This window comes from Dasypus novemcinctus, chromosome 15 (genome assembly GCF_030445035.2).
Source record: "Dasypus novemcinctus isolate mDasNov1 chromosome 15, mDasNov1.1.hap2, whole genome shotgun sequence".
Lineage (NCBI taxonomy): Eukaryota > Metazoa > Chordata > Mammalia > Cingulata > Dasypodidae > Dasypus > Dasypus novemcinctus.
Window position 1 is genome coordinate 33,497,296 of NC_080687.1, and position 25,930 is coordinate 33,523,225.

The following is a 25,930-nucleotide window of genomic DNA, read 5'->3' on the forward strand; positions in this document are numbered from 1 at the left end:
GAGAGTTCACATAGGAAATGGAAACCAAGGGACTAGAAGGACATTGAGTGGCTGAACTAGCAAGAAGCAATGTCACGGGGAGTTGGGGTGGGGGATAATCAGGACCTCTGGTCAGGAGGCAGCTGTGTCTGGCAATGAGGCCATGAAACATCCCTAGGCAGGCAAAGCACGTCTGCTGTCACGGGCATCAAGAGCTCTGACAACTGGTGTGGCATCACCACCAATTGGCCCCAGGCCCCCTCTCATCATGGAAGTTAATACAGACAGTCCATGTCTGGAGCCCCTCCAAGATGGCAGATGAGCAGCCTGGCCTGCTTCCAAAGTCTGTTGACCTCTAGAATTGCTATTCTTCTCATTTTCCAATACTCTCTTCCCTTTGTGCATGTTTTCTCCTAGAATATTTCCACCAGCCCCTCTCTTTGAACTACTTTCTGCTTTGTTACTCTCATTTATTCACTAAAATACATTTGCATGTTTTGCCCAAATTAACCTCTCTTTATATTATGTGTCAGGCATTAGGAACATAAAAGTGAGCAAAACAAAGTTGCTGCTCTTGTGGGGATTATGATATATAGGGGAAGAGAGGAAATAAGAAATAAAATTTAAAGCATGGGCAAACTTTTTAAAATACTACATTTTACAAATGAGATAAAATATATGATGGATAGCCTATGATAGCAGAGGTCAATGCATTCCCCCAAAGTCAAAGCTTTGGGGAAAAAGGAGAGTCAAGGGATATTGTTGGATGAATATTTGTCATGCAAATAAGATTAAACCTTAAAAATCAATCATTTGACTCTTGACTCTTTTTAAAGTAAGAAATAGTCAAGAATTCTAGGTCAAAATAGAAGAGAAAAATACTGTAGAAATAAATGGGCCAAATGAAAGAGACTTCTCACCAAGATACCTCTTTAAACTTCAATAATTTGGGCTGGAAAGGTGATATAAATCCATAAGGCAATAACAAATTTATTCAAATTTAAGATAATAACATGACACAGTTGGCATAATTTCTTACTTATTTCTAACCCACAAGTAACTATCATTGATGAGAAGGCAGAGAGTGACTTGGGGTTAACCAGAAAAAAGATCTGTTAATTTGGACAAAACATTCAACTCTATTTCCTCTTCTCATAAAGGAGACAACACATGGATAGTCAAGAAAACCCTTTGCCAATTTTATAATGCTGTGTTAATCAGCAAATATGTATATATATATATATATATATTTTTTTTTAAGTATTTTAGATGTCTCTGTATATCTTTAAATTGAGTTACCTAAAGCACAAATAACTGGTGTAAATGTTATTTATGAGATATACAGACACTGCATATTATACAAAGATGTCAGAATATCCTATTTTAACTGATGAGGAAGAACAAAGAGTCAGATTTAATACATGCTAAATAATGAATTAAATAAAAATAGCATAAAGCTTTAAATGATACCTCCATATTTCAGACATAGTTCTCCATGTGTGGGACATTAGATAGCATTTCCAAGGACGATTTCTCTGTCCCCTCCTGGCCAGGGATGAAAAGTTAACATCACCCCATCAGCCACAGTGCAAATGCCTGATTGCTCTTGTGATGCCATTAACCCAGATACTTTCTAGAAAGATAGGATTGCTGGCCAAATGAGCTCTGGCCTCATGCCGCGGTCTTGCTAAGATGCCTAATGAGAGCATGGACAGCCACTTCATTCCAGGCATTAGCAGGCAAGATTGCAGCCATCCTAAGCTCCCGGTTTTGCTTCAGTTTGTTGTGCTTGAACCATATCCCATAAAATGCTGGGTGTTTTTTTTGTTGTTATTCCTTCTTCCTTCTCCACTGTTCTGTTAGCAGTACAGTATCTATGTCTACTTTTGCCTTAAAGTCTGTTGCTAAGTCATGCAGAATAGTGAGTAGATATTAAAGTATAAAGAGATAAGTTTGGGGGGATGGTGAGGGGTGACATAAAGCATAGCAAAGATTCTGACCCAGTGGCTTGGGGACAGCCAGGAGAGGTTATGCCATCACAGCCCAGCCTTACTTTGTGCTAATTATGGCCTTTGCAGGAACCCAATGCTATCACTAGTTGCACAAGCTAAATGGTGACAAGGCAGCCTGGATCCTATGTGTGAGCAGAGGATCACATCTTTGCAGCTGTAAATGTAAAACTAATTTTAATTGACATGCTCATTTATCCATACTATTTCTTATCCATACATTAAATTTAAAAATAATATAATTTAGTATAAATCCCTTATGTTTTTATCACACCTATATAGTATTCTGGTTTATACTGAAAATGTGATACAAGTAGAAATTGATATTATCTTTTTCCCTTAGTGGCATAGCTTTTAATACATTAAAAAATATTTTCAATCTTAGTATAATATTAATAAATCTAAAACTGAATCTGAGACTCATCCAAAAAATTAATCTAAACCAGTTGAAAACCACATTTTTAAACATGGTCCTTGGCTTTAGAAATTTATGGAAGAACATTAACATACAGGAAAAATTCTGAGGATATTTTTGCAAACTTGTATGTATGTGAAAGTATAAGACAGAAATTATTTCCCTATATATAATTTTTAAAAATTTTACCAACTCAGTTGCAACTGAATTTCCTATTCAGTTGAAACCATTAAATTGTGATATTAGTTTGAACATCCCTAGAACTTGTCCTTGTTTTTAGTTTTATATATTAACATTAATTTTTAAACTAATGAAATTAATGTAATAGTAATTACAGAAATGTGATATTTATCACAAATGAGACCTTTATTTTTACTTAAATCCATATTTCAGGAAAAGAAAATATGTTATTAGTATTTCTTATATTTATTGAAAATTGTATTTGGTCAATATCACTAGTTCTCATCTTTCCCACTTAGACTGAAAAAAAAGTGTAATATGTCTCTGTAAACAAACGTTAAATATTTATTTCTGTTCTTGGTTGATCTTTTGATCCTGTGCTTATTTACCATTTACTCAGCCTTGCTATAAAAAAATAAAAATAAATACTTGCTATTCTGGCATTTAACCATATGCTGACCAACTCTACCTCAAAGTTAATTTTTATTTTTCTTTGTTTGCACACAATAATGCAGATTTATGAACTATGTGTATCCCAAAATATGAAGAAAATAAAGTCTCAGTACTTTTTTCAAAAACTTGGCTCTAACTTTTGGACTATTATGAAATTCTAATGTTATGACTGTTAGCTCTCTAAAAGTTACATGAAGTTCTGGCCTTTTCGCATTGATTTCCTTTGATTGTAGTTTCTAATATGTCTTTCAAAAATGGGTGACAGCTAAAACACTTTAAAAGAAACCATATTTCTGGCATGATACTTTTAGCTTCCTTTTTCAAGAAAAATTTCAGGGCTGTTCATTAACACTTATTTAGTGCTTTGGTAGTTACAAATCTTATTTCTTCCTTGCAGGAACCCAGTGACCAGCCAGTACAATCATTCCCCTAGTCTGCTGATGGGAAGCTGAGACTGGCAGAGTCAAGGTCACATAGATAATAAGTAGCAGACAAGGAGTTTGAACTTTAGGGAAAGTAAATGAAGGTCAAGGATGGCTAAATGTAGCTTTTTTGAAGTCAGCTAACAAAGTAACTGTCCAAGAAGCTCTTTTCATCTAAATCACTGCTCCTCAAAGGCAGAGGGATAATTGGTATCTGGCATAATCTCACCCTTGATACCCTTATTCCTTGTTCCCAGCTACCTGGAAATTTCCCAGCACCAGGAGGGAGGAAGTGTTTTAGCTGGCATGTAGGCTCAGCATCCTTGGAACTGTTCTTCCTTAATACCTAAACTTTCCTGCCAATGTCAGCATCTGGCCTTGTCAACACTTCTTTTCCATTTGTGATTATTATAGTTCAAGCTTTCACCTCTCCTTTTCTAGAATTATTTTATATTTAGAACTTGAGAGTTTAAAAATTTTCTAAGTCTGAAAAAATATTTTTCAAGTAGGTATCTTTATTACTTATAAAAGTGTTTAGTTTTTTAAAAAAATAGGTAAACATACATATTTTTTTTTTTGCTGTTATTAGCTTTGATCTTATTGCAAAGTTTTAGCTCTACAAACAGTGAAGTTTAAAGTAAGAATGATACAGGCAGTGAGGTTTATGGTAACACAGTGATTTCACCAGGGAGTTAAGGTTATGCCCAAAGGTTATTTAAAACAAAATTCTTTAGGCTAAAACCCAACTCAAAACATAAGATGTTTAATACATTTTAAAGCATTTAGGATAAAAATAAGTCCTTTCATATGTTTGTTCCCTGTTTTGGAATAGCAAAAAGTTTTTTTTTTATTCAGTTGCCACATGGCATTTCTCAGGCCTTGTGTGTGTATCTTTAATTGAGCATGTGAACAAGATGTGTTGAGGATTCTAGTATTAAGTTCATGACAGCCTACTGGAGATGTACATGTGGTAACTGTTTTGTTATTTGTTAAAATGAAATATTAGACAAGTTATCATTCATGGGAGTTTACTTGAGCAGTTTACATTTCATGAATCGAGCTGCATCTAAACCACATGTGGAAAGGAGCTCCACCATGGGAGTGGAAGGGGAAGTTTATATAGGGCAAATGCACAAACCAGTGAGGAGATATTCTGATTGGCCAATGTTAAGTTTTCCATGTTACATGGGGGGTCTTTCAAAGTGGGGAGCAGATTGCGTTGAATACTATGTTTGTATGCTTGTCCATTCTCATCATCTGTCTCTACTAGACTGAAGCTGGTTTACGCCAGGGGTTGTTTGTCCGCAGTTCTGTAGAATGTGTTCCATTATTCCATTTTCTCAGAAAGTCCCTGCAGGTCGATTGTTTTTATCTTCTGAAAAATCCTTTCTAATTTGGGTCGCATGTGTGCAAACAGTCATCTTATAAAATAACAGGAAGTAAAATGGAAATAAGATTTTTATTCCACTGTGCAGTTGCTGTATATACAAACTGATAAATATTAATGTGATGCTAATATTGAGCCATCTACTGTACATACTTTAGGTACTTCAGGTAAACAAATGTCCTAGGGCCTAGGCTTTTAGCCTTCAAGAATCTTTAAAGATGAATAAAACGTCAGGTACGAATGTAGACTATTACAGTGTAAATAGAGTCAAAATGCATATGTTAGGATTCTCCTTTGACCTAAAATTGTTTAATCTCCAAACAGTTCATAAACCAGAAGAGAAAGTCTGGTAAATCTCACAACTGTTCAATTTTCCTCTATGTCAAAAGAGGAAACATCAACTCAGTTCAAAAATATTTAATAAACAAAAATTATATGCTAGGCTGTAAGCCACATACTGAGGACAAAAGCCACAGACTCAGGAAGTCTGGCGTGTTAAAACAGTGGTGCTCAAATGGGTGATTGTGCTTTCCAGGGAGATGTCTGGACACATTTTTCATGGACACAACTTGGAGTAGGGGTTGCTACTTGCATTTAGTGGGTAGAGGTCAGAGTCACTGCTAATAGTCCCACAATGCAAAGGACAGTCCCCCACAACAACAACAAAAATCATCCAGCAACAAATGTCAGTTGTGCCAGAGTTCAGAGATCCTGGGCCAGAAAGTCATCTAGATAAGCCAGCTGTGCCTTTTTTGTGGGTAAATTTGTTTCCACCGACAATTTAGGATTTAAATAACAGTGAACTCCACCTAAATTCAAACTGACAGTACAATTTAATTATCCTTTGGGTGGCTTCAGCTAATACCTTCTTAAATTTCCCAAAGCTCTTTTCTGTGGTTTAAGAATATTTCTCTAGGGAGTGGTTCTAGAATTTTAAAATAAAATTTAACTGAGGAATAAGATAAATTGTATGTATGCAAACATAATGAAACAAATGACAACTGAATAAAGCACTGCCCACCCCAACTTTGACAGTTTGCATTTCTAAGAACTGGGGATTTAGAGCTCAAATTATTAAGTGTACACTCCCATTTGATCACCACTGCATTTATAGTTGAGAAAACAAGCATCTGTTTGGAGTTTGTGGTTTGAGATTTCCACAGTTAAATCTACTAATCAAGATCAATTCTTTGGGGTACTGCTATTCACATGTAGTTGTGGAGGAACATGTATGTTTGTTTTCCCCTCTCACTGAGGGAAATGCTCAAACTGAAATTAAATAACTCTGTAAGTCAATCAGCCTCTGGATTGGAAAGAGTGAGAGCCTGTCAGAGTCTACTGGAGAAACAGAGCAATTTAGAAAATTGTGAGGGAAACTGGTGCTTTGGGTGGCAAGAATGTTGTCATTTTGCCACCCACAGATGAGATTCTGTTTCCAGGTGGGAAAGAAGCCAGACAATCAGTTGTATAAATATAAATTGCATAAATGTATAAATTGCATGAGGTCGGAAAAGTTAAAGGATTAGCACAGAAAAGTATAGTTGATTCTCATTATTTGTGGTAGCTATCTTCTATAAAGTCACTTTGAACATTGGCTTAGTGAATACTGAAACTTTGGACTTAGGAGAAACACAGAGTTAGGTTACTGCAAACCTCTGGCCACAACATGAAGTCCACCATTGTTTCATGTGTGTTTCTGTTGAAAAACACCTTTTATCTGTTGCTTCCTCCTTTGTTTCACCAGCCTTTTAACCTAGCTAGAAACCATCCTTGCTTTCAGAACATTTTAGAACACCATTTAGTCAAAGTCTCTAAACATAAATTCGAACAAGTTTAGTTCAAAGTTACATTGGGGGCCAGCTAATTAAAGCTCATTAAATATGGTGTCGTTTCATGACCTGTGAACTCCCGGCCAACAGCACTGTAACTCACGTCTGAATGAGTCTTATCTTACAGGTATTTTCTCCATAAGGCTCGTGACAGTCTTGGGCTTAGGAACTCTAGGCAGCACTTTAGCCCTACGCACGGGGGCCAGTTTAAACAGTGAAATCACCAACAAAAAGCAGAAAAATGGGAAAAACATGGTAATAAATATACCATGAAAAGGCGGTATTTTTACAATATGAGAACTGAAACAAGAAGGCAGAGCCTGGTTGGACTTGAACTGGGCACGCAGGCATGTTGAGCAATAGTTTTCACTGTGGCGCGCATGCGCACATGTGACCACAAATGATCACAAAAGCACTGCAAATATTGATCTAGGGGTTATAAATAAATTTTAGCCTGTGTATAAATTTACAAATGTGGGATCCATAAACAATGAAAAACATCCGTATCTGTAACAGGATGACCTAAGTGGACTGACGTGCTATGGAGTCTAATTCTAAGGACATCTGCTCTACTTGGCAAAGCAAAGAGCAGATTCCTCAGAGACCCAGCCAGAACCATGCCCAACATCCAGTGGCCTAAGCTCTTGCCTGAATCGGGATCAGGCTGCCTCAAGAGGTGGTGTGTTTATCACAGGAGGGGTTGAAATTCAGGAACATTGCCCTGAGGCTCCAGTGAGAGAGGATGAAACAGATGGTTGTAAAAGGAGCCCTCTTGTTTCCACTAGGAATTCTGAGTGAGGGGGGCTGAGGATTATTGTTCATACTCGACCTTGGTTACTTAACCATTCTTACTCAACTATTTCAGGCCTATCTCCCTGCTCTAATTCGTTCGCCATAGATTGACTACTGCCAACATCAGAATAGCACCATAGATACTTTGAGGTTTTGGTGAGGAAAGGGGGAGTGTTGTGACTCCAAGGTTGTAGTTTGTTGTTAGTTGTCAACACAACTTTGTGACCCTGTCATTTGAGAATAGCATGACTCCATGGGTTATGTAATCTATGACTAGATGAACCAATAGGAAATATTCCCAGGAAACAGCCAATTTATCTTTTTTATTTTTTTCATGGAAAGAGAGGCATCAGATTGCCCACAAGTAAATGTAATCCTAAAGAAAATCAAAACACATTGGAATATGATAATTTTGTTCACAGTAGTATAAAAAATGATCCTCTACTATGTCTCAACACAGGTAGCCATGCAGAAAGTTTCAAGGCAAGTTGTTAGCTTCTAAATGTAGAAATGTAGGTCTTCTCATCTAATGCCTTCAAACCACCAATGGAAGATGTAAGGAAGAATGAATGAAATTAGAAGAATTGATGAGCTGAGTGTCACTGTTGTTGTTTTGCTTCTTATGTAACTTTAATTGGCATCTTGAGAGTTTTCCCTGAAAAAAGTGGTGCTATTCTAAGAGCTCATCAGAGATATTTTTGGAACAAAATTCATTGTACTCTCCTAAGAGAATAGATTATATCAGCAGGTGCTATTGTAGAATCGTTCTATTAACAAAAATATAGGTTTTCAGCTACAAATTTATAGTTTCATAATTAAAATTGATTAAAAACATGCTAGACTATATCAGGAGAAAAATATTTTGTGTTAAGATTCTAGAAATTTGCCATCCTGGATCAAAAAATAGGGAAAGTCTTTTTTTTAAGACGTGCCACAAACTTCACATTTATATATGCATACATAATTTATGTGAGTTTGGAAAATCATCCAAACATTTATGAAGTCAATTAACCATAAAATATTTCTGTGCCTTCCCAAATTATCTATGAGTATTAGTCAGGGTTCTCTAGGGAAACAGAATTGACAGGTTATATATGTATATATGTATGTATATCTATATGTCTATATGTATGTATCTAAGTGTATATATATACACATATACACATTATGTAAATATTATGAAATTTATTATGAAATTTGGCTCACATGACTATGGGGAGTACAACTCTGAAATCGATAGGGCAGGCCACAAACTGGGAACTCCAAAGAAGGTTTTCTATGAATTCCTCAGAAGAAACTGGCTTGCAGAAGTAGAGATGGAAATTGTTCCTTCTGACTGCAGAAATCATCAGTTCTATAAAGGCCTTCAACTGACTGGATGAGACTTCTTTCATTGATGAAGGCAATCTCCTTAGCTGATTGTAGATGTAATCAGCCATAGAGCCAATCAACTTACTGATGATTTAAATCCACTAAATGTCCTTACAATCATCATCAGGCCAGTGCTTGCTTGACCAAACAACTGGGCACCATAACCTAGTGAAGTTGACGGAGGAACCTAACTATCACTCTGTGTAATAGTCATATTGAAGAAGGATTGATGAAAAGCAAATATTTAAGGAATGTCTTCATATGTTTTAATGCTACATGATCATTCTTGCATTTATTAATGATTCTTAAGTGCTTCTAAATACTGGACACAGAAATGAAAGATACAGTTTTAGCTTCAGAGTGCTACCACCTAGGTAACAATTTGGTGTGATATGTGGCATGATAAAGATAAACATAGGGTCCCCTGGGTGTACCAAGCACTGGGACCTAGTTAGGCCTGAGCGTAAAGGAGGTGAGCTGAGCTGGACAGTCACAGAGAGTCTGCTAAGAGATCAGGTAGAAAAGAGAGATCAGGGAGAGGGAAGAAAATAATCTTATGTTAAAAATCCCCATATTTTACCTGAAAATGATAAATTAGTAAAGTTATTACATTTTAATGGTGATTCATATGTATTTCTGTAGCCACTTTTCTGTTTAGTTCAAATAACTAGAAAAAAAATGAAGAACATAGATTATTTGTTTTATGTTAAAAATGTCTTTCATATTCAGTTCACAAAAGCAAAGATGTACATTTTCAATACCTGTGATTCATTAATGGAAACAGTCATTTCTATTTTCTGTTGGCCTTTTATTTGTTGCACATGCTATTCTTCTCTGGACATTTCTCTTAAAAAATCAACTTCTTGCATGAATTCTGAGATACTCTATATGGTTAACCATTATAGTGTCTCAGAAAAAATTAATTTCATTCAAATTAAGAGTAATAAGAGAAAATAATACCTTTTTAATATCCCAGTTTCAAGCAAGAGAAAATGTAAGTAGCATGGTAAAGGGGTTGAAAAAAAGGATTTAAGACCCGGAACCTGGTGATGTCAGTTCAGTTTCCAGGTCTATCACTTTCTACCTCCAGCAGGTTCATTAAACAATGACCCTCACTTTCCTTTTCTGAAAATATGATCGGTAAGATCTGCCCTTGTACCCAACTACTGACTTTACTCAACAACACAGAGATTTCCGTAGCATTTCGTAAAGGAAAGTAAGTAAAGGAGCCTTGAAACAAAGCCTGTGTTATATTACCAGTTGTTATGGCAACAACTTACCAATATACATAGAATGATTTTGAAAATGAGAGGCAGGACATATAGAAAGTTATGTTACATAAAGTACTTAGCACATACTAGTGCCTGAGAGGCTATCACAAAAGAGTAATATGCTTTCCTGCATTCTCTCGGCTTTTCTTTCAGCCTCTTTATTTCTCACTTGTCCTCATTCCCTGGGAGGCTTTCCTGTGGTTCTGCATGCCTTGCTGCTCACTGAGGCTCTGATTATTCCTCCCACACCCAGGGACTCAGTGAAGGCATTGCCGTTAGCCTTCTTTAGTTGAGCATTTGGTCATGTACACGTCCTAGTTTACAATTTTAGTTTGATTAGAACATATGAGTGGATATTGGTTTTATATTCAGTGATAATTTAACTCACAGCAGTAAAATCTATGGAGATACAAATGTTTTCCAGTTTTATAAATAACAACGTGTATCATATTTGTTTTATAAATTACTTTCATCCAATACCATATTTTAAAATTATATGCTTTCTCCGAAAAATTATTGAGCAATTATTATCAATTTTTATAATAATAACCGTATCTAGCATTAATAGGAACTCACCCTATGACAGTGCTTCACCAAAATTAAATCATTTAATTCTCATGACACTATGAGGTGTGTGTTACTATCTGAACATTTTACCAATGGGGAAACTAAAGCACATAAAAGTTAAGTAACTTACCCAAAGGATACACAGATACTAATTAGGGAAACTAGAATTAACCTAGTCTGGAACAAGATCCTGCACACCTAAATGCGATGATATCCTGCCTCTTATAGCTTATGTTTTCACAATAATAAACTTTTCTAAGTATCTTCATACAGTATATATTTTTCTAAAATTCAGCATTTAATATTTCATATTTGCCATATGTATAGATGACGAAAATATAATGGAGTATCTTACTTTATACCACTCAAATAAGAGATGGTATTATCTCCATATACTAGTAAAGAAAAGTATAACTAGGAGATCTGCCCACAATCATACAGAAATTCAATGATTAAGATAGTTCAGGAACCCAGAACTCTGAAGCTGTAATCTAGAGTTCTTTCCAGTTTAGTATGATGAAACTAACATAGTCTTTGAAGTCAGAAATGCCCATTCTATTTCTAATTTCCCTGTTTACTAGCCACTGGTAACTCAGGTAAATAATATGATCTTTCTATGTTTAACCTACATCCTGAATCAATGAAATAATCAAGCACTTTGGGGAGGGGGTGTTGCGGGGCATGTAAAGTGTTGATACATGGTGCTGCCTCCTTTATCTGGAATATAGCCTAAAGCAAATGGCCATAATTTCTATACAGTAATCTGACATTTTTACGTGGAGAATAATAAAAGAGCCTTTTCTTTGAGCTCCTGCCTATCAATGCCTAGATCAACTATTACCTGTTCTCTTCCCTGGCCATGTGTCCCATTTTCCCAGCAGTCTGTGATATTCAATACATGCTTGGGTATTGCCTAGCGAAGAGCTAAGCTTGTGCACTTTGATTGTCTTATTAGAAAACAAAACTCACATATGTAGGAAGAGTAAGCAAGCAGAACCAGATTCCAATAGATCAATGGCAAGCCCTCATTTCGTTTGTTTGCTTGCCTGCTTGGTTTTTATTTTGCCTTGCTCTGTTTAACCCCACAAATTGGCGCAACCTTTCTGATATCTAGGAATTTCATGTTTTCCCTGTGTGGCATTATAGGTTCTTTTAACCACATGTTCAAAAATCTGTCCACACATTGTTAACTTCTCTCTTTTTTCCATTATCAGAACAATAATGGAAATTATCGTTTCCATTATCTGAGACAATTCTCCCAGAAGATAAGAAAGACTCTCATGATTAATTACTTTGCTTTTCATGTTCAGTAAATACTGTGAAATCACATAGAACCCCATCATATTAATTTTGGAAACCCAAGGTTATTTCAGTCTCCACAAAAGAAACTATTTCAAATGAAACCCAATTCTCGGGAATTCATTTTTTTGAGCACACTGAAAATGTTTAAGTCCCAAGAGGCAAGCTTGCATGATATATCTTCTTTTCTATACCTATACTTTGTTTGAAAGCTATTTCTGTTTCTCAATTGTTAAGTGCCATTTAACAGCCTGGAGATAAAATTATTTTATTGTTAGAGATATTCAAATAGTCCCTGCTTGAGGTCAAAGGCAACTTTATCAAATCCTAAGAATAAGGACAATAAAAAGTTACATATTTTAATCTCTTTAAAAGAGCGCTTATCATTGAGAAAATGATTGTGGATAAGCATTGGTTATTTTTCTGAAACATGCTTTCTCTTTTCAAAAGCCAAGTGTAACTCCATCTGCTCTCCTCTCTTACCAGGCACCAGCATATTCACAGTCTACGAGGCTGCCTCTCAGGAAGGCTGGGTGTTCCTCATGTACAGAGCAATTGACAGCTTTCCCCGCTGGCGTTCCTACTTCTACTTCATCACTTTAATTTTCTTCCTTGCCTGGCTTGTTAAGGTACTATAAAATTCATACCGATAAAGTGTTCGTTTTGCTACAATTTCTGCAGATCTTTTGTTTTTGGTTTTGCATTCCCAGTCTTTGGTAAATGTGGTTTGTAATTTTCTTTCAGAATGTGTTTATTGCTGTCATCATTGAAACGTTTGCAGAAATCCGAGTACAATTTCAACAAATGTGGGGATCAAGAAGCAGCACTACTTCAACAGCCACCACACAGGTACAGTCTAAGTGACATGATGCAGTAACGCTCTCAAATGCGTGCTTGTTCCAACCTCCCCATCGGTGGAAAGCGAGGAAGCTCTGTTATAGGCGTCTAGAGTCAGCCTCACTTGGAGCTCTTGGAAAGTTCAGGTGCCTTGACCTACCAAATCAGACTTTCTGGGTGATGGGGAAAGGGTTCCTGTATTTTGAAGAACCCCGTGAGTGGGTTTTGATACAACCAGGATTGCCAATCTCAGGTATTATGTACCTTTGATTTGATGCTGCCATCAATGTTCACAACAGGTTTGCAGATCAAATAAACAACTGTAGAATTTCCCATTTTTTTTCTCATGTAATTGAGAGCCTATTTAATGGCCCATATGTGTTGGATTTGAATTTTGGAATGGAAGATAAATTTAATGCAGAACTAGCCAATCATAGCACAAAGGCGTGCCTCTGATTTTTTGTGAAATCACTACATGTTCCTAAGAGCTCTCCTATGCTTCTGAGAAACTGGAGGTGCCCTGGAATTTAACTAAAATCAGCGGGACAGCTTTTACATAAGAAGGCAATTTAGATTCGCTGCCTTTGTTTTGCTTCTTGGGTTTGTTTTGTATATTTGTTTTTTGGTGGTTAGAAAGTGGGAGGGCAGATTTATGTATCTTCTTCTAGTATGGATTTTTATAAAAGAGAGAAAATAAAAATTCCACAAGCAGGAAGGAAATAGTTTAATACCTAGTAACAATTATTTTAATATTAAATTTTAAGAGAAACAGTGTAAATCTGTAAGTAATTATACAGGTCTATTGTAACAAAGGTATCTGTGAAAGATGCAGGGTAAATTTCATGATGAAAGCCTTCAGATAGAACTTTTACTATTATATGATAAAATGCTATTAAATATGCTAATGTTTGGGGAAAGCCTTATGCAGCATAGTTATGTTGTAAAAGTCTGAATTGCTTAACCAATTCATTACATGTGAAATAGTATAATTGACATGATAGAGGAAACAACTATTCACACTTCCATAAAATTTTTTTGGAAAAGTTAGGTCATAGATCCTGTCTAATTCTTATTTCTTCTCTCATCTCTTTTCACAAACTATGAGAAATACTAAAGTTCCAAGTCCACTCTGACATTTTCTTAAGAAAACCACTGGATGGAAGAGATTTCTGTTAGAGACATCACATCAAAAACTAAATGGTAGCAAAAAACTATGGATGGATGCGAAACAAATTTATAGTCAGTCGTCCTGGGCGTAACCTAAAATTGCTTTAAACCAATTGATGATTGTATTCTGTTTATTAAGTAACACTTACATATAAACCACAGCTGAAGAGTAGTGTTTGGAAGCACCACCCAAACAGTTCACAGTTATAAAAGAAAGTAAGATGTGAGTGGAGTTTGAATAAAGTTGCCCAAAATTATTTTGATGCAAAATTGTACTGAATCAGGAGGAATAAGTAATTTAGAGAGAATGTGTCGAGATACTCAGCAGAGGTAATCACACAGAGAATGGTGGAAAACCTTCATTAAGAAGAATGCTGTGGCTGAGGACCTGGTTGCTAAGCAACCGAGCTCCTGCTGTCAGCCTCTTGGTAAAAACACCACTTAGGCTGCCTAGCAACCAGCCTCCAGGCTCCGCCCAACACCCTGCCAGCCACTGGCAAGTAGCCCTAGATGTTGTTATGATTTACCCTGGTTCTATTACATTTGTGAAATCTAACAAAACTCTGTGCACAAGGACCCCTCATTAAACGATTTTAAACTCTTAAGTCACAAATTCCTAATTCTAATAAAATGAATAGGCTTTAAGGAGATAAAAATAAAGATGGCTATGGTATTAGAAAGAATCAAACTGTTCAGCGATGGAATCAGGTCTGGCCTTTCTCTAATATGTGGAACATTTGCACATTCTCTATCTAAGTTATTCCTTGCAGTTATCCTAAGAGGGTCCTAGCAGGTTGGACATTTCATGTCTGGAAGTCTGTGGACTTCCCATGAGGGCCATACGTGTAGAAAGGAAATTATACAGATTACCAGGACAAGGAAGGAGTGTTCAAACATCTCCAGCAGTTCAGTAGAAATTGTCTCTGATGTGGATCTTTCAGAGGCAAAAGAGAATCAGTGATGATAATTGTTTCTATAAAATCACAAAGCACCCTTTTTCAACGGAATGTTCACCACCAAATGGCTTGGAGTCACAGCAAAGAAACAAATTATAAAAAAATTAATGTCAAAGGTCTTAGGGAGATGATAATGAAACATGTAATGGGAAAATAAAGGAAATGATGCAGAAAATTTCAAATTAGTAATCATGAGTCTGTGAACACTCACTGATGGGGACGGTGCCTTTTATATCTGCGTAATTGCTAGATGTGATAACTGTTGCCGCATGCTCGGTGACATGTTGGGTTGAACTGCAAGAGATTCACACATCCATGATATAATGATCCTTTGTGTCTATCTATGATGGGATTACTCATGACACAGTTTTTTAGGGGATATTGCTCCAGCACTGGATTCTGGTATATGCAGATGTGCTGGAAGAAAATGTCGCAAGCATAGCATTTCTCTAGTCCAGACCTCTACTCCCATTCTTTAGATGCCTCACTTAAGATACCTGTTGCCTGCGCTAGACTGATTCATGGTAGCCATAAGCTTATTTCACTTTGCCTGGAATAGGGCTAAAAGAAATACTAAATTTTAGGACCCAGCAAGCAGGATTTTCTGCTTCATATACTGATGAAGCAGGCGTCTGGCAATCAATATGTACTTAACTTTCATGTATGAATCATGATCCAATAGGGTCATGTGAGGTTCATGGTAAATAAATATTTTGATTGTATCAAATATAATAATTTCTCATGTGTTCTTATCTTTCATAAGCACTCTTGCTGGTGTATGTTTCCTGAATTAGTATCCCCTAATTGAGATAGAAGACTGAGGAGGGTAGAGTTGATGTAGGGGTATCATCAACATTCCTAGGATATGGATTCCTATTAATAGAATAATTAAAGCAATCTTGGTATAAATGTGCAGTGTTGGATTAAAAATCAGAAAGGCATAAATGAAATGATACTTAAGAATGGAAAGAATTTCACCTTTAACCAAGACTATATGCAACTTAATGTTCAAAGACAGTACTACAGTAAAAATTTAAATTTTATTTCACTCTAAGACTCTTCATTTCCACATTAATATTTATCAATATAATATATGAGGAAGCCTTCAATAAATGCAGTTCCTGGGAAGGGCCATTCTAACAAGATACAATGGTGAGTGCCTTCTAATAAGAAAACATAGTAATGGGAAATATATTAATCTTTGAAAGTCATATATGAGAATTAATTTTTGTGAGCATGAATCATTGAATATATTATTTAATAATGAAATTAAACCTAGTGTCCACTATCATTATTTTGTTTCATAAAAACTATTACATCACAGATTTTGAAAGAGCCCCAAGAGTATAAAAATCTTGAAAATAAATTTTGGAACTTTCTTTGCATTATATAACATATATATTTGGCATTTTTCTCTTGGGTTTGGAATTTTCAGTGGCTAGTGATGCCCCTATTACCAAGATTCTTTCTTCTACTACCTCCCATTAGATAACCAGTTGTTATTGTTAATGATGATGTTTAGTCTACAATGGAACAATCCCCAAAACATTCTTAGCTGCTTTGAAAACCAATTGATCCTCTATAAAACCCTAGCAGTTGCCAACAGGTAAACCTGGGATACTCTTCAATACTTTAATCTCCAGGGGTTTCCAAATAATTGTACTCAGAGGAGAGTGCTCATGATATTTCATTTGTATTGTTACTAGTAGTCTTAGACTAATTCATAGCATTTCAGGAAAACTGTTAACATAATTAAGCACTATGGTAAAGACCGGGCTAACATCTGTATTAGCAGTCTTATTTCATCTTCAGGATAGTATTGGAACTATATACTGGTATTGTCTCTTCTTTGTAAATTAAATAAAATAACAAACTTAGGAAGTCAATTTTCTTACCCAATATTACATAACTGGTATTCAAACCCAGGTCACTCTAATTGAGGAGTCTCCAGTGTTACTTACAGTGAGATGACATTTCCACATAATTTAGCAGTCACAAGCCCTGCCATCAATGTGCTACCTTGGTTCTGGCCTCTTCACTTTAAAAAATTCGTTTTGGCTCAAAAGTGGAATAAGAGGCACTCTCATATATTATTACTCAGAGTGTAAAATAGAACACCTTTTCTAGGAAACAGTTTGGTAGTATATGTATCAGAAACCTTAATGTATATGTATGTATTTAAATTCCAGGAATTTATCCTAAGAAAAAAATTGGACAATTTTCAAAGATGAACATTCAAGGATGTATATGGATGCATTTTTACATTAGTAAAAATTGGAAACAATATGAATTTCTAATAAATTATGAAGTTGTAATAAAGGGACCATTGAATTTGTGACTGAACTTTATATTTTTGACATGAATATATGTTGATAACATATTAGTACAAAAAGGAATCTCGTATTGTGTGTATGTGTGCATAGACTATCTGTAAGGTTCGCTCTAAAATATTAATTAATTTTGTTTCCGGGGGTGGGGTTTAAGATTTTGCCTCATCTACATTCCTAAATGTTTAACAGTAGACAAGGATTGATTATATAACAAGAGGGAAAAGTTATGTCTTTAAAATGAACGATATCATTAAACATCCAAGCTGAAACCACCTATGTTAATTAAATTTGGATCAGCTGCAAAGAGCAAAAAGCCCCAAATAAGTGACTCCAGTAATACGGAATTCCTTTCTCTGTCATGTAAAGTTGGATTTGGCATTGGTATGGTGGGTCTTTGTTGCTACGGATTGGATCTGGATTCCTTCCATCTTTTTGCTCCACCTTGCACAACTTCCAATCCCAAAGTCACTTTGCGCTCTCAGATGGCTGCTGTACGAATCGAGCCAAACAAAAAAGGACAAATACTGTATGCTCTCTCTGATTTGAAATAATTAGACCAAGCAAGCCCATAGAGTCAGAATCTAGACAATAGGTTACCAGGGGATGAAGCGGGGATAGGGAACGGGAAGTTAAGGCTTAAAGTGTACAGTGTTCCTATTTGGAACAATGGAAATGTTTTGGTGATGGTGGTGAAGGTAGCACAACATTGTGAACACAATTACAAGCACTGAAATATATATATATATATATATATATAATGTGATTAAAAGGGGAAATATTAGATTGTATATATAGTAACAGAATAAAATTTTTGTTAAGTCCATGGAACTACATTACACAAACAGTGAACCCTAAATCAAGGTATGGAATATAGGTAATAGCACATTATAAAAATGTGCTGTCATCAGTTTTAACACATGTTCCATACTAAGGCAAGGTGTTAATAATAGGGTAGTATATGGGAATCTTGTATTTTATGCATGATTGCTTTGTAAATCCACAACTTTTCCAATAAAGAAAGAAAGAAGGATGGCTGATAAAGTTGTAATATTGCAGAGAGCAGGAAGGAGAAAAGTAGGGAAAAAGGAAAAGCTTCTGCTTTGATCTTATAAGCTGGTATGTAGTTGCATGACCAATCTGAGCTTCAAAGAGAACAAAAATTAGTCTTTATTCCTGGTAGTCTGGTGTCTCAGTAAAAATTCTCTTTCTATGGAAGGCAGCAGGAGAGATACAGAGAGACAACTGCAGTCCCTGACACACTTCCTTAAGTCCTTGAGCCTCTGTGGACACGTGGATTCACCCAGTGTCTACCTCACAGATCTACTGCTCTATTAGCCAATCTAAACATTGCTTTATGATTCAGAGGACTAAAGAGAAATTGAGCATGGCTGCATTACTTTCACTTCATACAAAGAAGTGACTTTGACAGCACACTTTTACTGACAGTTACATTGATACATTTCATTTTGGTCTACTGGAAAAAATAATTTAACAGAGAAAATTAGCCTGCTACTGATCAAAGCAAATATATGGCCCAGGGATCTTTTGTGCCATGATAAGAGAATATACGATACATCAACAGAGAGTTTTTAAGCTGGTGACTGACAAGATTGATTTTGTCTTTTGTCCTTAAAAGGAGCATTCTAGCATTTTGACAGGAACTTAAAAAGGAACTTTAAAAGGTTTGTGTTTCAACCAATATATGTGTTCTCAGACAGCCTATTCATGAAGGATGGGCTGTACTTGATTCTTCCCACCAAGAGTACCTTTTAAAATTCATTCTAAAAGGTATAAGAATCCTGTAAATGAACAGAGGAGAAAAATAATTTGTATTTGGCATCTTAGGTCTCAGAAGCTTTGTGTAAATGTGCACCTGATTTCTCTCTCTCTCTCTCTCTCTCCTTCTCTCTCTCTATATATATATACATGCACACACACACACATTTATACGTATATGCACACACATATAAACTTTGGCATTCCTCTGTCTCTACCTCACTTATTTTATAGAAGAAAGTTTTCTTTCTGCAAATGATCTCCTACTTCTATTTGGGGGAGTTTAAAGTTGCAATTATAAATCTCAGATAATGGAATCTCTGTGTAATCTTATGGTTCCATCAACATTACCCTTTTGAACTCAGCATCAGATTAATACAAGGATATAAATAAGAGTGGCAAAGAAAATATTTATGTGTATGAAACAGTGTCCTTGGACAGAAACAAAAACAGTGACTGCTTGTAGTTATCATATTTACTTAGAAAAATTAAAATCCTAAATTCTACCCTATCCCACTACCAATTTCATCCATCTACACATACCCCTAAGAAAGTGGAAAGAAGATATATTAGTGGCACAATATTTATAAGTGGGATATAAATCTTCCCACCAGGTGAAATATTGGCTAACTTTTTTAAAGTAAGAGAATATGCAGTAAGATCATAACTAGACATCTAATTCAAAGAATTTCAGATTTTGGAAAGCCTGTAGTACTCTGAATTTCATCACCTATGTCTTGTAAGTCAAAAGAAACTACTTGTTCCCTTCATAACCATGTATATAAAATTTCTGCTGAGCAGATTAATTGCAACCTAGTTAAAATAACATCCCAATATCTTTTAAGTGATATGCCATTCTCCTACCATTAAAATAACACCAGTCTCTTTCTCTGTGTCACATCTACACTTATTTTATTTATCCTATGAATATTTTTAAATTCACTCCACAAGGAGAAAACAAAGACAAATAAATATTGACATCTATGGAGAAAGCATACTAGATACAATGCTTTGGAATTCTAATTATCATTTTCTCTGAGACATAATAAAAAATAATCTACTTAACAGAAATAAAGTACTTCAGAGTCTTATGGAAAAGAATGTTTGAGCAATTATCCACCAAGCATATGCAAGGCACAAGTGCCTGACACACAGTAAATGTGCAATAAATGAAATCTATTGTCATTATTCTCATTATTGTCAATTTATTGACTCAAGTTTTGAGGGTTAAAATGAACATGATTGAAAGGATTCATGTTCTAAATAAAAATACAGAAGAAAATGCAATTTGATAACAAAAAAATATGAAAAGCTGAAGGCGAAAAGTTAGAGTTCTCAGTGTTAAATACTAAGTGCCTCTGACTCCTCTCTCTCTTTGTCTTGAAGATGTTTCATGAAGATGCTGCCGGCGGATGGCAGCTTGTAGCCGTGGATGTCAACAAGCCCCAGGGACGTGCTCCAGCCTGCCTCCAGGTGCAGTACAATGCTATTTTAAAAATCTCCCAGCAAAGGGTTTTTGCTTTTTATTTTATACAAGGAAATCCAGAGTTCCCCAAGCTTCGGGATTTGCCCAGATTTATGGTTCTGAAATTAGGGACAGTGTTTCATTCCATTTTACAATCCCAGGTCCTAGTACTTTTTCAGACACTCAGCAGGGATTTGGTAAGTTTCTGATGAATGAATGCACAGAGGTACTAGCAAAATTCCATTAGGGTTGGATGAGCACAAGAATTTGTTGTCGGACTTAATCTTTTCAGACTCTTCTTCTCCAAAGGTTGAATTGTTTATTGGGGGACGGGGGGGAATTGTTCATAGTTGGTTTAATTTAATACCTCACCAGGAACCCAGGAAGAAAACATTTGCTGATACGTGGTCTGTTGCTTTGCATTTGCAAGCTGTCAGAGCAATGTGCTAGAGAGATGCTTCCTCAGAGTACCTGTAGCAAACCCTAGTTGATGGTTGGGCACATGGAGCCCAGGAGTTCTGGAAAGATTCTCACGGTGATTAGAAGATAGGAAATGTCGTCTCTGGTCTGTGAACTTTCTGGACTTGTCATCTACTCTAAGCTCTTCACGAGGCCCAATAAACACCTTTATTGCCTTTTCAGTGGGCCCAGCTGGCGTCTTCTCTTACTGTGTTCCTCACTCCATGCCCCAAATATTGTAACTTATTCTAAACAACTTCAGCTTAACAAGAGCAGCCTCCCGAACATTCCATAGCATTTTCTTTCTTTCCATTCCCCCTCCTCTTTAAGAATGAAAAGTCAAGTAGTCCCACTTAGGGAAACAGAATGAATTCTTCCTTCTGGGGAATTTTATTTCCTTCACTCTTTTATTTTGTTACAAATCCTCTTCTCTGAGGGGGATTTTTATGGTTTTCTATATCCCCCCTCCCATACTTTAGGGAAGTATTTTGCATTCTGCTTTGGGATAAGAACATAACTCCTTTCTTTCTTTGGGGTCCTGGAGGCAGGGCCTTAATATTTCAAGGATTGATATGTGGGAAACAAATGTTTTACTCTGTGTCATGACTGTGAACAACATTTATAGGGCCATTTCATTGTAGGGTTATTTGTTTCTACCAGCTGAAAGGATAGAGGAGGAAAAATAAATAGTTTATACTTAATATTTTTAGTATTAAGTTTTGTTTTGTGGTTCCCCTTCCTTCCTATATCTAGTAGTTTCAATGCTACAAATAATAGCAATACAATTACTTCTTATTTTTTTTAAGATTTATTTATTTATTTATTTATTTATTTATGTCCTCTTCCCCCCCAACCCCCACCTGGTTGTCTGTTCTCTGTGTCTATTTGCTGTGTGTTCTTCTTTGTCCGCTTCTGTTGTTGTCAGCGGCACAGGAATCTGTGTTTCTTTTTGTTGCATCTTCTTGTGTGTCAGCTCCCCGTGTGTGTGGTACCATTCCTGGGCAGGCTGCACTTTCTTTCGCGCTGGGCGGCTCTCCTTATGGGGCGCACTCCTTGCGCATGGGGCTCCTCTACGCAGGGGATACCCCTGCGTGGCATGGCACTCCTTGCGCGCATCAGCACTGCGCATGGGCCAGCTCCACACGGATCAAGGAGGGCCGGGGTTTGAACTGTTGACCTCCCATGTGGTAGACGGACGCCCTAACCACTGGGCCAGGTCCGCTTCCCAATACAATTACTTCTATTACCAGTAGTAATAACAATTATAACAGTAGCTGCTTACCTAAAAAGCACTTGTCTTACATTATCCATTAATTCACTCAACTGTTGCTTACTGCATACCTACTATGTGCTGTGATAGGATACGGAGTGCTGTAAGAGTCCCGAATGAGATAAGCACAGCCCCTCATTAAATGCTTGTTAATAGATGCCTTAAGAAGTCAGGCAATTCAGTCTTAGAAAGAAGTTCCATTCAGCTCAGGATCACATGTTTGATCCTAAATGAAGCTTTCCAGGAGGAACCAATTTGAAAGAGTATAAAAAGTGGGGTGGCCAGGAGGTAGTCTGTTTGTAGTGGACAGACTAAACACAGAGAGAGAACATTTCCATGCCTGAGCAAAAGGTAGAAAAAAGCATAATAGAAAAGAATTAAGTAAAGAAAAAAATTTAAGATAAAATGGTGTTGAATTACTCCCTTTTTCATGAACCATTAAGGTTCTTTAAAACTATGTAACTAAACTTTTCATCTGAAACCATCCACTTGCTGTCTTGGTGTTTAATGATCTCTCTCCACCAAGGACAAACAGTGGCATGTACAACTTCTTTTCATTTTTAAAACAAGAAAAATGTGGGTATGTTCTCATAAAAAATTTGAAACTTTAGAAATAAAAGTTTGCTTTCACCCCTCTTCCATTTTATCCCCCCTCATTACCCTTCCCACAGGTAACTGCCGTTAATGTTAAGAGCCAATTCTTCCATACCTTTTGCTTCTATATTTATACATTATATATGTCATTAAACACACACATACACACACACACATTTTTGTCCCAAGGAGACATGGTCATTTTCACAAGCAATTTTCTCTTCCTAGAAAACTCTTCTCTACCACTCATCCTTGAAAACTCATCTCAAATGTCAGTTCCTTAAAGAAATCATCCTTGTCCTCAAATAGGTCAGGTTCCCCTATTATATGTTTCCATGTCATCCTATACTTTTCTTCTGTGTTTATTGTATCATTTTAATTAAATAGTTTATGGTATAATTAGTTTTTCAAGTCTGCTTCTCAAACTAAAGGGACATTTCTGACAATAGGGACCATACCAGACTTGGTCACGTCTTAAAACTGTGCCTTATCTTGGAAGATGCTCAAAAATTGTGTTTATTAAATGAGAGAATAACCAAGTGAAAGACAATTCAGCACCTTCTTGGCTTGTGAAAATAGTTGTTTGACTTCTCATTTAGAAGCTGTTCTATTTGTCATCTTGGTCTTGACTCCAGGAGCTAAAAATAGAGTGGATTGTGGTAATAGCACCTTTGTCTATAAAAGCGTATATTCCTATGTGCATGTCCTTGGGTTATGAAACAAGCCATACATTTGGAGTTTGTTTATAGACAACATTTTCAACTCTTGCATGGCTTTGGATAATTTTCCAAGTGCATCTCTTCTAAAACATGGTGATAGAGCCTTCACAGGATGTAACTCTGACTTCTGTTATATTTCACCTCTCAGAATTCTTTTTATCTTCTTCAACATGTGAAATAAATAGATATAGGTTTAGAAATATGAGTTTTCTTTAGGAATAACATGTTTGAAAAGAACTGAAACTGTTGTAGAAGTTGAGAGAGGTGCAATTATTTGCGTATAGAAAGGCCAGGACTCAAGAATGATTTTGAGAAGGAAAAATGATTTATTGACGGCCGGCCGGACTCAGGAACTTTCTGTTTCAAACCTGAGCCCTGAACAAGAATTTTGAGTTCCTTTTATACAGAGAGGAAGGGTCAAATTATTCTTTGTTTAAGTGCTCATTAGGCTTGAATTGGCATTTATCGTCCACATCCTAGGTAAGCTTTTAGCATGGACTTCATACATTTTAGATAAGCTTTTAGTAAATTTGGTTTGCATTTTCCCTGAATATTTAAAGTTTATAGACTTTGCATTGTTAAACTGTTTCCTGGGACTGGAGTCGTTGCCATGGTCACCAAGGGCAGGACTGCAGCCTCTCACCATCCCACACCCACAAGTCAGGACAGACAGCTTAGGTTAAGGTTATCTCTGAAGAGACAAAGAGCCTCCCACCCATAGCCCACATCAAAACCACTTATATCTTAAGAAAAAAGGTAGAATTCATTGGAATGAAAATTTGAGCATTGGTAATGAAATTGTTTGTAATTTTGCATTTGTTGAAATAAATTAGGAAATTCAGATATTGACAAGCTCTGAGGAATGGCAAATTGATGGCCCAGAAATCCCATTAGACTTTTAGGGCTTGTTGGCTTGGTCCTTAAGGGTAGATATTTTTAAATTTGACCCAAAGTTTAAAAAAATAAAACCAGAAGACTTTACATGAAAACTACATTTCCTACTCCTCTTGTAAAACAGGAATCTCTGGCAATACCAGGCTCACATTTCCTCATGCTTGCAAGCAGCTGGAATAGGGTGGTGGCTGTTCACATTAGCCTGGACATAAACTCCTAGTTTTGCCTCCTTCTCCCAACCTCCATATTGTTTGCACAGCACTGAAATGGGTGTTTCATCTATCTATGGATTCACCCATTATTATTCTTAAACTAGAAAAGGATTTTTCTATATCCATGATTCTACAATGGTAGGAAAATAATAAATATAAAGTAGGAAAGTGGATTTGGCTCCATGGATAGAGTGTCTGCCTACCACATGGGAGGTCCAAGGTTCAAACCCAGGGCCTCCTGACCTGTGTGGTGAGCCGGCCCACATGCAGAGATGGCGCATGCAAGGAGTGCCGTGCCACACAAGGATGTCCCCCATGTTGGGGTGCCCCATGTGCAAGGAGTGCGCCCTGCAAGGAGAGCCACCCCGCATGAGAAAAGTGGAGCCTGCCCAGGAATGGTGCTGCACACAAGGAGAGCTGCAGCAAGATGGCGCAACAAAAAGAGACACAGATTCCCAGTGCTGCTGACAAGAATGCAGGTGGACACAGAACAACACACAGAGAATGGACATGGTGAAAGGGAGAGAAATAAAAAAAAAATAAATCTTAAAAAAAAAAATAAAGTAGATAATAGGTAGATAGGCAGACATATAGAAGATAGATATTTTTAAAACACCCCATGTTAAAGAAAAAAGAGAGAGAAATGAGTTTCTTTGCAGAAGTAAAGACTACCCTATGTGTTAATACTGGACTCTGGATCCACTTTTCTCATTTATCTTACCTGCTGGGTCTCAGAAGGTTTTTGTGTAGGTGACTGATGATCTAAGTTGTAGAAATGTGACTTTAGATCACAAAGAAAAATAGTAATAATTAGTACATAAATGTTTAATTATTCCAGATATTCCCTCCATATATATTTTTTTCAAAACTTCAAAACTTTAAAATCATAACTTATCATAAAAAGAGACTGGCTCAAATTAACTTACAAATTAAGGGCATTTTAAAATCCTCTCTGCCCTTGTTTTAGGCTAAATTGCTTTGGATTCTCTCACTCTCTTCACTGGTACTATGTCTTATACTTTTTGTTTTCTTTTCTTCTTTCTGCATCCTTGTCTAGTTTATTGAAATGAATCTCTCTCTTCCCCACTAACAATAAGTAAGCAATTTAATTAAGTAAGATTGATTGATACGGTTTAATTTTCCCCACAACTGTTAAGCTAAATACAAGGTATGACTGATGCTTGTGTGATATTGTGGTATTTGATGTGAAATCACTTATTATTTTCATCTCAATATACTAAGCATTAAATAGTATATATAAATTTTACATATATATG

The 25,930-nt window shown here is 36.3% G+C and overlaps 1 protein-coding gene across 9 annotated transcripts in view; it reads left to right on the forward strand.

The window, feature by feature from the left end:
- Window positions 1-25,930, forward strand: part of NALCN (sodium leak channel, non-selective) — a 359,283-nt gene that overhangs the window by 104,435 nt on the left and 228,918 nt on the right. For all 9 annotated transcript variants that reach the window (XM_004458403.4, XM_071208219.1, XM_071208218.1 and 6 more), the window contains 3 exons: window positions 12,461-12,603; window positions 12,719-12,823; window positions 20,427-20,513. In XM_004458403.4, the coding sequence (XP_004458460.1) occupies window positions 12,461-12,603; window positions 12,719-12,823; window positions 20,427-20,513 (335 nt within the window). The remainder of the gene's footprint in view (window positions 1-12,460; window positions 12,604-12,718; window positions 12,824-20,426; window positions 20,514-25,930) is intronic.